Source organism: Pelophylax lessonae (assembly GCF_965119305.1).
Source record: "Pelophylax lessonae genome assembly, chromosome: 4".
Taxonomy (NCBI): domain Eukaryota; kingdom Metazoa; phylum Chordata; class Amphibia; order Anura; family Ranidae; genus Pelophylax; species Pelophylax lessonae.
Window position 1 is genome coordinate 496,611,665 of NC_138771.1, and position 17,854 is coordinate 496,629,518.

The 17,854-nt window shown below is 45.0% G+C and overlaps 1 protein-coding gene across 1 annotated transcript in view; it reads left to right on the forward strand.

The window, feature by feature from the left end:
- The window catches only part of CACNA2D4 (calcium voltage-gated channel auxiliary subunit alpha2delta 4), a 414,350-nt gene that overhangs the window by 360,873 nt on the left and 35,623 nt on the right, over positions 1 to 17,854 (forward strand). The window contains exons 32-34 of the mRNA XM_082253648.1: positions 6,276 to 6,346; positions 15,273 to 15,348; positions 17,788 to 17,840. Of these exons, the coding sequence (XP_082109774.1) occupies positions 6,276 to 6,346; positions 15,273 to 15,348; positions 17,788 to 17,840 (200 nt within the window). The remainder of the gene's footprint in view (positions 1 to 6,275; positions 6,347 to 15,272; positions 15,349 to 17,787; positions 17,841 to 17,854) is intronic.

Sequence of the window (17,854 nt, forward strand, 5' to 3'; positions counted from 1 at the left end):
CTCTCTTAAGCAGTGCTGCTTCTGGAGCCCTTTGCCTTGGTCTTCCAGACCATCTAACATGGCACCTCTGTTGTCCTGTAGAAACCCTACACCTGACACTTAGCTATCTTGTAGCTCCCTATTGTTCTGCCACGCTCTGACTGCTCTGTGCAGCCTCACTAACCATTGGGGAGGGATATTGGAATCCTCCTGACTCCTATACTGAGACATCCTGCTTCTAAGGTGAAGCATCAAACCATTGTGAGGTCTTACATTATAACAGGTGTGCATACGGTAGCTGTACAATCCGCCTGCTGATCTCTGGTAAGACCTGGAAACTAAGTTGGAGACTTATCCCCACCTAAAGCACTTAGAAGTCCTAGATCTGAAGACCCTGACCCAGGAGTTCCAAAACCCAGAAAAAGCTGCCACTGTGAAAACATAGGAGAAAGCAACACAGCGTTTTCAAGAATACAATTTGAAGGGCTGCAGAATGTCAATTCTGAGCAAAGAAAACTGGATTTTTGTCTTACCATAAAATCCTTTTCTCTTATGTGAATCTTCTTAACCATTCTTTTTTAAACAGATTTTTTCCTCTTTTGTTATTTTCTGTTTCTGTGAGAACTGCTATCAACTGCTGGACTGGGTGACGGACTGATTATTCTAGATACTTACGGTCCCCCCAGTCCGGCCAGCAAGCGCGTGCAGACCTCAGCTCCATGTTAGTTTGGGCGCGACATAGCCCTACTGGATGGGGGCTGGCCTGCGAGTTAAACATCTCGCGAGGACGCATACGACCTGGTCCAGGCCTGAGTTTCAGCGTGCCTCCTGGCCCGCATCACCCCCATTCTGATAGAGATGTGGTCTGCCTGGAGCGGTGCCCATCTGGTTCCATGGTATGGAAAGTAGTGTCCCCCCTTCCCTGGTGGCCTTTTGGACTTGACATTGGCCCCTCCCTGGGATGGTTCCCCTCCCTTCCTGCTAGCCCCTCTAAATTTTGGTCACTGTGCCCCCCCCCCCCGGGTGCAGGTATGAGCTGGCTGTTGCCACATGCTCTTCAGGGGGGCTGGTTGGAGCTGCTCCTGCTGACCAAGTTTTCCTGGTGTGCAACGGGGGGTTAAGCAGGGTTCCCTGCCATCCTGGGGGTTAGTGACAAGGGCAGGGATGTCCTCTGAGCTCCCTGCGACCGTTGATGGGCTGGGGGAGCGGATGATTTACCATCCACAGGTTGTCACCTTACGCGGCCGGATCCAGCCAAAAAGTCAGGCCGGGCTTTGCAGCCTACTCGCTGTCCGGATTGCTGACCGAGCTGCTAAGTGAGCTGCTGACCAAGCTGCTGAACGGGCTGCTGACCGAGCGGCCATCCGAACTGCTGACTGGACTGCTGACCGGAAACCTATGTGAGGCAGCCCCTGTGAAAATGGCTTAAGCCGCTGCCTCCTGCATAGGCATCCACCTTCCCCTCTGTTGCCCTGGGTGTTCGGCTCCGCTGGGGCTCGCGTCCTGGCAGGTGGCGCCCTAACAAATTTAGGCTGAGGCTTGCGGCCTAGTAGGTTATGCGGCCGAGTTGGGCGCTGCTGTTGGTGGGCAGTCTCAGTGAGTCTAGCTGAAGCCCCCAACTCTCCGTTTGGGCATCTGAAGATCCGTGCAATTGCGGCTGGGCCTCCACAAAAATGTAGGCCATGGCTTGTGGCCTGCTGGGCCATATGGTGAGCTTGGCACCTCCCTTGATCTGGGTGGTGCTGTAGGGGTGCTTCTTTTTTAGTGACAGTCTTGCCGCCATTATTGTGTGGGCGAGGGTACCCTGCCTGCGCGTCCGCGTCACAGCGGGTGGCCCCCTTTAGGGGGCTATGTGCTCTATGGAGGGCTCGGAGGGTGACCCCTTTGTTTTTTGCGTGGTCTCATGGGTTGTCCATTTGTGGACAATTGGCCGGCATTCCCTTGCGGGATTGCAGTCGGTGGCCTCCCCTGATTATAATGTTTCGGGGTGAGCTTAGTATGTAGCGACCCTACTGGGTCTGCGTCCACCCACTTTGAGTGCTCTGATAGTGAGGATGATTCCTCTTCTACTACAGCTGCGCATGAAAAGGCGCTGGTGGATGCACTGATTGTATCGGTGCGGTAACTTTAAAAATGGAGGATGCAGCTGCTGCTGTTGCCTCGGAGGCGCCGGTCCCCATTTGGTACCCACAGCTCCTCAAAAGCGGCAAAGGTATTCCCTTTTCCGGCCTACTTTGACAAAATTGTTGCGAGTCAGTGGGGTTGTCCTAAACGTTATATGGTGGTGCCTAAGTATTTTGCTAGATGGTAGCTCTTTGGGGAGTCTCTGTTTAATAAGTGGACAGTCCCACCTGTGGTGGACTATCAGGTTTCAGGCTAAATAAATCCACCCTAATTCCGGTTGAGGAGTCTCCGTCTCTTAAAGATCACTTTGACAGGAGAGCCAAGACTTTGGTCTGCCACATGTTTACTGTGGCCGATTCGGTCCTTAGCCCGGTGTTCACCATTACTTTGATGTCCCAGACTATGTGAGAGTGGGCAAAGATTTTGCGCAAGGATCTGGAGGGGGAACAGCTTCTCCCTGCCTTTGCAGAGCTGGCGGACCAGCTGGACCAGGGGTTGCAGTTCGTCTATGATGACTCTCTGGATGCGGCTCCCTTAGTCTCTAGGCTTTTCATGACAGTAGTGGTCCTTTTGCGCAGGACATGGCTGAAATGCTGGTCTGTGGACCAGACTTCTAAGAAGGCCGTGTCCGATCTTCCCTTTGTGGGGGATCGCCTGGTCCGATCCTCCCTGGATGATATCATTAAGCAGGATCTCAAGACAAGGGATCTAAGTCTATAAGGACCTCCTCCTGAGGTTCCAATAGGACCTGGTCTGGTAAGCCGAGAGCAGGTCCTTCCGGACCCGTGGACCTACCTGATTCAAGTCAGGTGGGTCCACGAGCTGATTTGGTCCGGCTACAAGATGGAGTTTCGGGCTTATCCTCCAGAGAGGTTCTTTCCTTCCAACCTGCGTTTATCCCCAGACTGCCTTAGAGGTGTCTTCGTGGCAGTGCAAGACTTGTTACTACAAGGGGTGAGTGTTCCAGTTCCAGAATCGGAATGCTTTCAAGGGTTTTCTTCAAACCTGTTTACAGTTCCCAGGAAGGAAGACAAGGTACGTTCAATCTTGGACCTTCTGCGGGTACAGAAGTTTCGAACAGAGTCCATTCGTACAGTAGTGGCATCCCTACATCAAGGGGATCTTTCTAGCCTCTATCGATATCAAGGACGCTTACCTTCATATTTCGATATATATCGGTCATCCGCGCTTTCTCCGCTTTCCGTGGGCGAGGAGCATTATCAATTAGTGGCATTACCCTTTGGTCTTGCCTCAGCTCCTTTGGTCTTCATAAAGTGTTGGCCCCAGTGTTGGCATTGTTGTGTCAGCGGGGGACTGCGGTACTGGAGTACCTGGACGAAAATCTTCTGCAAGCAGAGTCTCCAACTACTCTGACAGAGAACATGTAGATTACTGTGCGTACTCTGCAGGAGTTGGGTTGGAAATTGGGTTTCCAGGAATCTGCTCTGGTTCCATCCACCAATTTGGACTATCTGGGTCTGCCTCTGGACTCGGCCTCAGCCAGGGTGTTTCCCTCTTGGGACAAGCTCCCAAAGCTGCAGGATGCAATTCGGCTCCTGTTGTCAAGCAGTCGGTCATCTCTCAGGACTATCATGCGGGTGCTGGGCCTGATGATGTCTACCTTCGAGGCGGTTCTGCTTGCACAGCTCCTTACGAGACCTCTGCAAAGGGAGATTATGGCTAGCTGGAACAAGAATCCACAGTCAGACAATCTGATCCTGTTACCGAGGTACGTGAGGGTCCCTGATTTGGTGGCTTCTCTCTCCGGAGCTTCGGCAGGGAAAGTCTTTCCTTCCCCTGTACTGGACAGTGGTCACCACAATCGGACAAATCCACACCCATGGCTTATGTCAATCACCAAGGGGGACAATGATGTGTCTTGACGGCTTGGGAAGTAGCCGACATTCTAAGGTGGGCAGAAAGCTTCGTTCCAGCCCTCTCTGCTGTGCATATTCCAGGGGTGGAAAATAAGCAGACAAGTTATATCAGTTGTTGGAGCTGGCAGCCTTGTCTTGTCGTTCACCTTGCCTGGTGGTTTAGAGATAAAGTGGTGCTTCGCCCCGTCAGTCTTTCCTTCCTAAGGTTGTTTTCGGTTTCCATCTGCACGAAGACATGGTGTTGCCTTCCCTGTGTCCTAAGCCTAAACCTCCTAAGGAGATTGCCTTTCAGTCTCCGGATGTGGTCCGGGCGATCAGGGTGTACCTAGTGGCTATTGAGTTGTTTAGAAAATCAGACTCACTAATTGTACTTACGGATGGACCCCGAAAAGGGTTGGCTGCTTCTGCCGTGATAATTTTGGGATGGATCAGACAGGCAGAAGTGCAGGCCTGTTCAATTAGGGTCAGGTTCCTCCTTTCCCTGTTAAGGCGTATTTCTACTCGGGCGCTTAGTGCCTCCTGGGCCGCCCTTCATCAGGCGTCAGTGATCCAGGTTTTCACGGCGGCCACCTGGTCGTCTGTGCACACTTTCACAAAATTTTATAAAGTGGATGTTTTGGCATCTGCAAATGCTGCTTTTGGCTGCAAGGTTTTGAAGGCTGCTGTTTTAAAGGGCCTGGTACTCTTTGAGGGTGTATTTTTTTTTCAGATGAGCTGTGTCCATCAATGAACAAAAGAGAAAATTAGATTTTTGTCTTACCATAAAATCCTTTTCTCTGATGTTCATTGACGGACACAGCACCCACCCCTCTATTGAGTTGGGTTATTTTTCTTCTGACACTGCTTGCAATAAAACTGAATGCCTATAGCAGGAAAGGGGAGTATACCTCCTGGGACTGCCCCATAGGCGTGGTAAAGCTTTTTTCTGCCTAGTGTTCAACTCCTGTAGGGGGCAGCATAACTCAATGGTTAAGAAGATTATGTAGCTGTGTCCGTCAATAAACATCAGAGTAAAGGATTTTATGGTAAGGCAAAAATCCAATTTTCTTTGCTCAGAATTGACTTTCTGCGGCCCTTCAAATTATATTCTTGAAAACGCTGTGTTACTTTCTCCTTTTGTTTTCATAGTGGCAGGGCCTCACACTGTCACAATAGCTAAGGCTACAGCAGCAATGAGGGCCGGTGCAAATAGTGGCAGCACACAAAGTGCGTCCAGCAGTGATCACAGCAGGTAATTGTTGGCTGTGCAGAGAGCCGTAAATAGGTACGGCTGCCGGTGATCTATCATTATAGTGAACGGGGCCAGCGGACTGCCGCTACTATTTGCACCGGCCCTAATCGCCATTGTAAATGTAGCCTAAATGGTTAGGGTGGAAAAAACATTGAATAAAAAAAATAAGCGTATAAATAAAAAGAATATCTCTCTATATATAGAACCCTATACCAACAGTTCATCCATAGGAAGCCAAAAATTCTCACATAAAACACGGTCCATTTTGCATTTTGCAACTGGAAAACATTTTCTCCTTGCTCGCCTGAGACAGTTGGATATTTTTTGGATCAACAATCGCCAGTATTATTACTTATACATGTTAGCAGCTAGTCATAATCTGTGCGCTCTGCTTGATTGCCTCCTGCCCAGTTCTGCTGCTACATTTAGCAGCCTTCAGGGGGAGCGGGTACCTGGTTTTGACTTTTCTGCGGCGGACTCAGGTGGAAGTTCGGCCCCCCTGGTCCTTCCTCCGCTGCCGGGCCATTTACAAAGCGCAGCATGCTTTACGCATGCGCAGTAGGAAACCAGCTGTGAATCTGCAAGGCTTCAATGAGAGTTTCCCTTAGCCGAGGTGATGGGGGCAGCACCAGAGAGCCGATTGAAAAAGTGGCGCAGGTGAAGACATCGCTGGATTCGTGGAAAGGTAAGTGTCTTAATATTAAAAGTCAGCAGCTGCAGTATTTGTAACTGCTGACTTTTAGTTTTTTCTGAAGGAGCCCGGGGCTCCGCTTTAAGGACTAAGCTTTTTTTAAAAACAATCAGCTGATCTGGCTAGAACTGGATCCTGAGGAAGTCTATTCCACATCTTCACAACTTTTACTGTGAAGAAGCCTTTCTGTATGCAAAGAAAACACCTTGCTTCCTCCAGATGCAAAGAGTGCCCCGTGAACCTTTACATTGATCTTAAAGTGAAGAACATTGCACAATGGCTATGGATTATTTATGTATTTATACATAATAATTATAGTAATGATCTTATTTCTCCTCCTCTCCCCCCTCTTCCACTTTTTTCTCTCTTACAGACAGGAGTTTTCTTGGGTGAAGTGGACGGCTCCCTGATGACACAGCTTCTTAGTATGGGGGTCTTCAGACAGTGAGTTTCACACATCATAAAAACCCAAAAGAACATAAGTTTTTTTTTTTTATTCCTGCGTGTTTTTTACTAATGTTTTTTTTTTTTAAATTTACTACATAATGTATCACACAGATATTCAGAATTTTCCTCATTTTCTATTATATAATTCATCTCTGCATTAAATATTAATTTACAAAGGTTTTGTGTAGGTGTTTTTGATCCTAAAAATATTGCTATCCTCTGGTGGCATTATGAGTTGTATATTGAGGAGAGTAAGGAAAAGCAGCCTTTTGAAGTCAAGATACAATACAGATTCTTTAGAAATACAAAGATTCAATGCTGATTTCATGTGAAGAAAATGATTGCACATTAAATCAAAATTTATGTTTGTAAATTGAAAATTTTGATGTGAAATAGGTCATAACCTACACATGTAAAATATCTCATGCATCAAGAATTAAAATTATTATCTTTATGTGTGTTTTGTAGCCCTAAAAGCTGAACCCTGGACACAATATATTAATTTACTTTAAAAATAAGTATTTAAAATATTTAATTAACCTCTTGACCTCTTGGTGCCGGGCTGCAAGCAAATATGCGGTCTCTTGGTGGGTGGGCCTTGGCGCTTAGTGGCCGCATATTTGCATGCCGCAAGTGCATATACTGTGGCGGTCAGCCCCGTGCAGGCAAAGTGACGTATGGGTACGTCACTCGCCTGCGAGCCAAAAGGGGGCGAGTGCGCTGCCGGAGGCGCGCTCCCACCCCCGCTCGCTCACTGTGATCCCCGCACGTGTGACCGGCAGACCCGATGTCCACCGGTCACTCGCGATCGTCCGTTACAGAGGGAGAAAGGCAGGCGGCAAATGCACACAAAGCCGCCTGTCATTCTCCCTTGTGTAAGTGCAGAGATCATAGGATCTTACTATGCAGGATCATATATCTCTGTAGTTACACAAACAGCCACATCCCATAACAGTTAGAAGCACGCCCCTAGGGACACACTTAACCCCTCCTTCTCCAATAAAGTTAACCCCTTCCCTGCCAGTGTAATTTTTACAGTAACAGTGCATATGTATAGCACTGATTACTGTAGTAATGTCACTGGTACCCCCAAAAGTCAGTCAAGGGTCCGATCTGTCCGCCGCAATGTCGCAGTCCCGCAAAAAAAAAATCACAGATCGCCGCCATTACTCGTTAAAAAAAAAAACAATAAAAATGACAAAAATCTTTCCCTTAGTTAGTAAACGCAATAACTTTTGCGCAAACCAATCAAAATACGCTTATTGCGATTTTTTTTACCAAACATATGTAGCAGAAAACAAATTGGCCCAAAATGTTAAAAAAATATTGTTATTTTTGCAAAATTGTCGCTCTTTTTTTTGTTGAAGTCCATATTTAACCCATATATAACCCCACACTAGAATAGGGTCCTTAGTGAGTATAGGAAAAGTTTCTCTCCACCAGCATGCAGATGCACTAAACACTCACCAGACTTAATTGACCCCTATTACAGGGAGTCAAATTGCGCATATGGGAAAATTCAACGTATCATACATGAGGTCATAGGAATGATTTCAAACCGCTGCTGTCATCCTATTAATATATATATATATAAATAGCGTATTCAAAGCTCCAGTGTTGCCATAGCGAGAGAGAGGAAGAAACACTCTCATGGTGCAGTATATCAAATAATTTATTTAAAAAAGAAGGTTGTATTGCACTTACATCAAAGAAGACAGGGATCAGCATGTATTGTATAGGAATCGCCGGTTTGCGCTCCACCTGCGTTCAAGCTGACTGAGGTTTGCAGTTGTGCCCTACTCTCCATTTTCAGATGATGGATTGAACAGTGCTCTGTGAGATGTTCAGGGCTTGGGATATTTTCTTTTAACCTAACCCTGCTTTGAACCTCTCAACAACTTTATCCCTGACCTGTCTGAAGAGTTCCTTGGCCTTCATGATGCTGTTTGTTCACTAAGGTTCTCTAACAAACCTCTGAGGACTTCACAGAACAGCTGTACTTATACTGAGATTAAATTACACACAGGTAGACTATTTACTAATTAGGTGACTTCTGAAGGCAATTGGTTCCACTAGATTTTAGTTAGGGGTATCAGAGTAAAGGGGACTGAATACAAATGCACTCCACACTTTTCAGATATTTATTTGTGAAAAAATAGTGAAAACCATTTATCATTGACCTTCCACTTCACAATTATGTGCCACTTTGTGTTGGTCTATCACATAAAATCCCAATACAATACATTTATATTTTTGGTTGTAACATGACAAAATGTGGAAAATTTCAAGGGGTATGAATATTTTTCAAGGCACTGAAGAGTTACTCTCTTATTGCACTCGATACATGCTAGAGGTATTCTGCGTACTTTCTGTCCTAAGATATACGAAAAACATTTGATACAGTCTCCTGCCCGTATCTTTTCTACATTTTGCATGTTTAGGCCTCGGCCCACAATTTTTGAGGTAGATCTCCTTGCTTTAGGAGAAGAAACCTCAGGCATATCTCTGATATGTGGGCTATAAATCTGATTTTTTCTCCTCATAGCTAAGGGAATGAGAAAGGGATATCCCTCTTCCCCTTACTTTTTGCTCTATTGATTGAGCCCTTGGCCCATCTCTTCTCACAACAGCTCAAATATGAGATGTGTCGAGGAAGATGGAGTTTCCCATAAGCTCTGTCTGTTTGCAGACGATATCCTTGGACGATTTTGCAAGTCTCCAGTCTGGAGGTTAAGGTAGTAAATCCAAAGCTTTAGGCTCCGTTCACATGTAGGCGTTTTGGGGTGTTTTTGGAGAGTTTTTCTGCTCTAGGATCAGCTCTCAAAACGCCCAACAAGACAAATCCTATTCATTTCAATGGCCCCTGTTCACATCTGAGCGTTTTGACGCTGTATACAAAACGCCCAACACTCAAAAAAGTACACGAGCTTCTTTTTGGGCAGATTACAGGCGTTTTCCATTGGTATCTATTCAATCTAAAAACGCCTGCACAAAAAACGCCTGTAAAAACGCCTGTAAATCGCGGTAAAATCGCGGTAAAAAACGCCCAAAAACGCTACGCTCAGGTGTGAATGTAGCCTTAAACATAATGCTCCCTGAAGCAGAATATCAGACCCTGTATTCCTCACTTCCCCTCCAGTGGCCGGAATGCCATCTCGTATACCTAGGAATAAAACTCACTAGCCATTCCAACGCCATGTACAGAGAGAATTACCTACCCATGTTAGCCCACCTGATAACCCTTATATCAAGCTGCACTCCTTTACATATCTCATGGTGGGGTAGAATTTCAGCAGTACAACTTACAATATTACCCAAAACCTCTACTTGTTTAGAGTACTCCCAGCCTCCGTACCATCTCATTATTTATAACACTGGGTTTCCAGCTATATCTGGGGTACCCTTAGACCACAGCTTCCAAAGTCTCATCTAATGTGCCCTAAGCTAGAGGGAGGTCTTGGGATTCTCAGTTGTACTAAATAACACTATGCAGCCCAACTTGTGCAGGTGAATAAATACCATGCAACCTGGGAGATCCCTCTGTGGACCTGCTTGGAAGCAACAGACTGTGATCCATTCTGTATTGATAATCTATTGTGCCTTAAGCCATCTGAACGTAAAACACTTTCTAAACTAATCAACCTCCATTCTTTGGCACTGTGGGATAAACTAAAGGGATCCTTGTGCCTCTTATCCCCCATGTCCCACTAACTTTTCTTCCTTAGCCATCCGGCCTTTTATCCAGCCGCCTATGTTTCTCTATCCTCCTTCTGAATTTGGTCCCGATTAAATTTATGAAGACTACATCAACTTACTACTTCGACCTCTATTAAAACATTAGAAAAAAAGGGGAAAACAATTGCGCTAATCCAAGAATAAAATAAAAGCAGCAACCTCAAGTGAGACTAGCACCCAAAAAATGTCCAATATAAAATAAGTTGCGCTGTGGATGATGTATACAGGTTGACTGTATGGTGAAATAGTGAAGAATCCGAATAATGTCCAGAATATGGAAACAAAAACGGGTAACTTGTGCAGGTACCGCTTACCGGAAATAAAATAAACAAAGGCCCATCAACATGTTCAAAATACGTCCTAGGGATGAGGTCCAGGTGGACTACCAGGTTCCGACGCGGATCCCTCAATGGAGTGGTAACATGTGTGATACAAAAAAATACACCGCCATAGCGTAAAACCAAAAAAAATTTATATATGTAAATAAAGGACACCCAAAGTGCATTGAGAACACCACTGCTCCCGTAGTGAAAAATGTGATAAAGGATGCCACAGAACCCCAATAGGTACTCCTTACCGAAATATAGATGAAAAATAGCAGATACACCAAAAAGGGGGGAGAAGGGGGATCACCCCAATAGGACAGCAGCTTACCACAAGGATGAATATGGAGAGCTTATATAAGACTGGATAGGTGTGGTCTGAACAAGCAAGCAAGTGGGGGAAACACCTCTGATGGATAAAACACCCTTACCGACTCCCGATGATAAGGAGGCAGGAGGGATGTGTATGGAACCGATCCGTTGTGTCTCCTCACTCAGATAGGGAACTCAGATGGACGGTATTGGATCGCTGTCAGCCAGTCAGTCCTCCTCTTGCTCACACACCGGGCTGTCCGGGGCCACTTCCTCAACCCTTCTCTCAGTCGACTCAGTCGACTGAGAGAAGGGTTGAGGAAGTGGCCCCGGACAGCCCGGTGTGTGAGCAAGAGGAGGACTGACTGGCTGACAGCGATCCAATACCGTCCATCTGAGTTCCCTATCTGAGTGAGGAGACACAACGGATCGGTTCCATACACATCCCTCCTGCCTCCTTATCATCGGGAGTCGGTAAGGGTGTTTTATCCATCAGAGGTGTTTCCCCCACTTGCTTGCTTGTTCAGACCACACCTATCCAGTCTTATATAAGCTCTCCATATTCATCCTTGTGGTAAGCTGCTGTCCTATTGGGGTGATCCCCCTTCTCCCCCCTTTTTGGTGTATCTGCTATTTTTCATCTATATTTTGGTAAGGAGTACCTATTGGGGTTCTGTGGCATCCTTTATCACATTTTTCACTACGGGAGCAGTGGTGTTCTCAATGCACTTTGGGTGTCCTTTATTTACATATATAAATTTTTTTTGGTTTTACGCTATGGCGGTGTATTTTTTTGTATCACACATGTTACCACTCCATTGAGGGATCCGCGTCGGAACCTGGTAGTCCACCTGGACCTCATCCCTAGGACTTATTTTGAACATGTTGATGGGCCTTTGTTTATTTTATTTCCGGTAAGCGGTACCTGCACAAGTTACCCGTTTTTGTTTCCATATTCTGGACATTATTCGGATTCTTCACTATTTCACCATACAGTCAACCTGTATACATCTATTAAAACATTCCCTGTGTTACTTGAGTAAAATAAGCTCCTACACTCAGAGATGTTTTGTTACCTTCAAGTTCACATTTTTTTCCTATATACGTGTGCATACTGGCAGGGATCAGATGACTATGTTCAAGCGTTTCTGTTCCTCTCATCCACACACAAAAGGTATAATCTCTAGACTCTATCTTCATCTGTTGTCCAACCCACCCACCCCTTTACTATTATATGTTCACAAATGGACCATGGATTTAGAGGTCTCCTTGGAAGTGGTAGACTGGCGCGAAATATGGCAGTCCACCCTTACCGCTTTACAAAACATTTTAGCTTTGGAATTATTTATTAGGTGCTCTCCAGATGGTATCTTGTCCTGGCTAGGATAACCAAGTATGTCTCAAATGATCCCTCCATGTGTTTTCTGGGATGTGGAAACCTCGGAACTAGGGCTGGGCGATAAATCGATTTAATCGATTTATCGATTTTTTAGTTTGGAACGATTTTTTTTTTTTAAACTCGAGATTTTTTTTTTACAATACTTTTTCCTGCCTTGTGCAGCCACCGAACTCCCCAGTAACGGACCTGCGGGGCGGGCGGTGCGTCTGTACAGGCCGGGGCTGCGGCGCGCTGTGATAGGTAAAGTCTCCCCGGCCTGGATGTGACGTCAGCTGCCGGGAGAGGAAGCGGGCAATGCGTCTGTACAGGCCAGGGGCTGTGATAGGATAGGTGCCTATCCTATCACAGCCCCTGGCCTGTACAGACGCACCACCCGCTTCCTCTCCCGGCAGCTGACGTCACATCCAGGCCGGGGAGACTTTACCTATCACAGCGCGCCGCAGCCCCGGTGTTCTAAAATTCAGCGTACCAAACAAATGCTTGCAGTGAGTGCCCAGGATTCCTTTAGCTTTCATTGCCTGTGGGGATTAAAAAAAAAATGACAAGTATTCATATACAATATCTGCTTGTGTACATCTTCTCTTTCTGATTAGCTTGGACGTATTAAGGGTCCTTGTCCAAACCCACCTGAGCGAGCCTGCCAGGAAACTGTCTCCTGTAGTGGGCCAATGGTCTTGGTCAGGGAATTCTCTAAACCACAATTACAGGACCTCGTCACTTCCGGTGATGGGAGTCTCAAGTGCGCATGCGCACAAGACATTATCTTGGTTTGGTAAACTTATAACACATAGCGGGCAGTTGAATGAGAGGAGGCGGGGCTGAGGTGGGACGGAAGACACCACCGCGTCATATGCAGAGCTGAATAGAGGAGGCGGGACGCAGGTGCGGCCGTGTAATAAATGCAGGACTTTAGCGACTCCTTATTATCTTTAGCAATTATCGTATTATTTATCCTTAGGATTTCATAACATTTAGTATTTCTATAATACAAAATAAGAAATACTAAATGTAATGAAATCCTAAGGATAAATAATACGATAATTACTAAAGATAATAAAACAGAAGGAGTCGCTTAAGCCCTGCATTTATTACACGGCCGCACCTCCATCCCGCCTCCTCCGCCAGCTCTGCATATGTGCCTCCGTCCCTAATGTCTCGATGACGCGGCGGTGTCCTACGTCCTCCGTCGCACCTCAGCCCCGCCTCCTCTCAATCAGCTGTCCGCTCTCTGTTATAATTTTTCCAAACCTCGAAAAATGTCTTCTGCGCATGCGCACGGACGACTCCTATCAGCTGTTTTGTGATGCTCTGTCACCGGAAGTGACGAGGTCCGATTTTTTTTTCACGGGTCCGACAAAATTTACAACACCGGCCTGTACAGACGCACCGCCCGCCCCGCAGCTGACGTCACATCCAGGCCGCGGAGACTGTACCTATCACAGCGCGCCGCAGCCCCGGCCTGTACAGACACACCGCCCGCCCCGCAGCTAACGTCACATCCAAGCGCGGCGGTGGTCCGTTACTGGGGAGTTCGGTGGCTGCACAAGGCAGAAAAAAGTATTTTAGAAAAAACTTGAGTTTGAAAAAAAAAATAGTTTCAAAGTCAAACTAAAAAAGGTGGCCGGTTACTGTGGACTCGTTCTCTGGACTGTACCTATCACAGCGCAGCCCCTGTACAGACGCACCGCCCGCAGCTGACGTCACATCCAGGCGCGGCGGTGGTCCGTCAGAGTCAGACACACATATACATCGCTTCTCCTTCTCCTCAGTCCTCCCTCCAGACTCTGCAGTCATTTTTTAAGTGCATTGGAAAAAAAAACGAAAATCGAATCGAAACTCGAATTTTTCTTTAAAAATCGAAGATTTTTTTTTAGGCAAAATCGCCCAGCCCTACTCGGAACTTATCTTCACATTTGGTGAGCTTGCCCTATAGTGGCAACATTCTGGTTTGCATCTTTTTGGAAGTTAACGCAGCTATTTGGTATCACCATTCAACCGGACCCCTAGTGGTGCTTTTGAAAAGGCTCCCTCCTGACTAAACCTTGGCTGAAGTTAAGCTTTTATTCCAAAATAATACGTCATCGAAACAAAAAATTGCTAAAGCCTGGAAAATGCCTATGCTTTGCCTTCCGGCCACTAAACAAAAAAACAAATCAAGCTATAGTACACACAGCACCTTACAGAACAGAATCCTGAAATATTAAAAAATTTGGCACCCAATTTTAATGCTTCTCTCTCGGAACCATGATTTTTAAATACCATCCTTTCACCATGCTCCTGCGCTGGGCACCACCACCACCATCTCTTGGGGTCCCACTCTTTCTTTCCCTACCTAGATCCTGATCCCTTTCTCTCTTTCCCCCCCCCCCCTTCTTTTTTTGTGTTCTTTCCTTTTTTCTTTTCTCTCCCATTCTTTTAAGCCTGTTGTCCTCAGTCTCCCCAACCTGCATAGCAAATTGCTTTTGTGGAGCAAAGTCATTATGTCATATTATCTAGTCATTATGTATTCTGATATTGCACTCAATCTCACTCTCTGTGTAGGGACCATGTCAGTTTTTGCATATGACTCCAAAGCTATGTCTTAATTTCCTGGAAATCTTCAAAAAATGAAAGATAAAAAGCCTTTCATGTGCTCGAGTCCAAGGAATATGCCTAGTGAATTGATGTCATCATTCTGCTGCTGGCAGGAGGAAGCATTTCCCCAGTCTCCTCTCCCTCAGTGATCAGACTGCAACATTGTTACTTGGTAGCAAGTCAAAATTGGGTTTATTTACTAAAGCTAGAGAGGGCAAAATGTGTCACAATGCTGCAGAGAAACCAATCAGCTTCCAGGTTTTAATGCTAAAGCCTAATTAAACAAGCTGAGGCTAGAAGCTAATTGGTTTCTCTGCAGACTTGTGAATAATTTTGCCCTCTCTAACTTTAGTAAATAAACGCCAATGTGAGAGGCTACAGCAGGGGCTGATTTGTGTCAGATATTTGTGAACATAGCCCTGTATGTCCTATAATTGTGGGCAATGCAATACTGTGTTAGGGTGATGTGTCCATACATTTTTGGACTTTTCACAATAGCTGTCTAAGAATAAAAGTATAAACTTGCTGTTTGGCAACCCTGAAGGGAAGACTTGTCCAATGTCTGATTCTTTTCTTACAGGGTGACGTTGTACGATTACCAGGCGATGTGTAAACACCCCTATCTCCATCACAGTGGAGGCCGCACTCTACTTAATGTAAGATGATTTGTAGATGTAGATCCTAATGTAAGATTTGATTTGTATTGCTGGCCACCTAGAAAATTGCTGGGGCAGACATGAACATGGCATGACAATGGCCAATCCATTGAGGAACTACGGGGCCAAATTTACTCTGCCAGTTGCTATGCTGGTACTTGTAGTTCCTCAACCACTGGAGGGATACAGTGGGCCGTAAGCAGTGCAAAGCCACAAAATGCAAGCACAACATGTTTTTACTCATTCTGACCATGATTCTGAATTCAAAGCCATGTTGGATGTACAAGTGCATCTCAAAAAAATAGAATTTCATCAAAAAGTTAATTTATTTCAGTAATCTAATTCAAAAAATGAAACTTATTATATAGATTCATTACACACAGAATGATATATTTCAAGCATTTATTTCTTTTAATTTTGATGATTATGGCTTACAGCTAGTGAAAACCCAAAAATGTAATATCTTATAAAATCAGAACATTACTACATAAGACCAATAAAAAAAAAAGGATTTTTAATACAGAAATGTTGGCTTACTGAAAAGTATGTCCGTGTACAGTATAGTATGAACTCAATATTTGGTCGGGGCTCCTTTTGCATGAATGCGGTGTGGCATAGAGGCGATCAGCCTGTAGCACAGCTGAGGTATTATGGAAGCCCTGGTTGCTTTGATATGGGCCTTCAGCTCATCTGCATTGTTGGGTCTGGTGTCTCTCATCTTCTCCTGGACTATACCCCACAGATTCTCAATGGGGTTTAGGTCAGATGAGTTTGCCTGCCAATCAACCACAGTGATACCATGATCATTAAACCAGGTATTGGTACTTTTGGCAGTGTGGGCAGGTGCCAAGTTGTGCTGGAAAATTAAATCAGCATCTCCATAAAGCTGGTCAGCAGAGGGAAGCATGAAGTGCTCTAGAATTTCCTGAGGGCTGCGCTGACTTTGGACTTGATAAAACACAGCGGACCAACTCCAGCAGATGACATGGCTCTCCAAATCATCATGGACTGTGGAAACTTCACATTGGACCTCATGCAACTTGGCTTCTGTGCCTCTCTACTCTTCCTCCAGACTCTGGGACCTTGATTTCCAAATAAAATGCCAAATTTACTTTCATCCGAAAAGATTACTTTGGACCACTGAGCAACAGTCCAGTCCTTTTTTTGCATAGCCCAGGTAAGACGCTTTTGACATCTCTGGTTCAGTAGTGGCTTGACACAAGGAATGCAACAGTTGTAGCCCATGTCCTGGATACGTCTATGTGTGGTGGCTTTTGAAGCACTTACACCAGCCGTAGTCCACTCTTTGTGAATCTCCCCCAAATTCTTTATTGGCCTTTGTTTCACAATTCTCTCAAGGGTGCGGTTATCCCTCTTGGTTGTGCACTTTTTTCTACCACACTTTTTCCTTCCACTCAACTTTCCTTTAATATGCTTGGACACAGCACTTTGTGAACAGCCAGCTCCTTTAGCAATGAACTTTTGTGATTTACCCTCCTTGTTAAGGATGTTAATGACTGTCGTCTGGACAACTGTCTTCCCCATGATTGTGTAACCTACTGAACCAGACTGAGAGACCATTTAAAGGCTCAGGAAACCTTTACAGGTTTGCGTTACATAGCTGATTAGAGTGTGACACCATGAGTCTACAATATTGAACTTTTTTGCAATATTCTAATTTTCTGAGATACTGAAGTTTGGGTTTGCACTAGCTGTAAGCCATAATCATCAAAATGAAAAGAAAGAAATATATCATATATAATGTATCACTCTGTGCGTAATGAATCTATATAATATGAGTTTCACTTTTGAATTGAATTACTGAAAGAAATTAACTTTTTGATGATATTCAAAATTTTTGAGATGCATCTTTATTTGATCTCTGGAATTTAAGACTTAACCCTGGTACACACGATGAGAATATCGGACTAGTGATCGTTTTTTTTTTTTTTTTTTTGCATGCTAGTCTCATTTTTAAAACGAATAGGTTACTAGAGTTAAGAAAGTTCTCGTAAGCTGGAATACAACTTCCAGTGATGATGTAATGCAATACATCATCACTGGAAGTTGTATTCTGGCTTATCAGAATTTTCTTAACTCTAGTAACCTATTTGTCTTCTATATGAATGTAATAAAATCTTTCATTTACGAGCATGCGCACTCTTGGTCAGTCACTCAATTTTTTACGGATGAATACTGTACTGATGAAATGAAAATTGTTCGTTCTGTTTTCTTACGAGAAACATTTTCATGTTTGTCCCTTTGGAGAGTTTTGCATGAACTGCCTTGATCGGCTCTCAAAAGTACTAACAATCAGATTATCAGATTGCTCCAAAAGCGAGTTTTTCATCCGATTGTCTCATCGTATATACTAGGCATTGTTCATGGCAATTTACTGGGGCTCCTTGGCACTAATCTGATCTTCTTTGTGTCTTTTAGCCTCTTTTTGCATTAATATCGGCTGCCCAATGGCTTCTTAGCAACCTGGTCGTGTAAGTGTCTAATA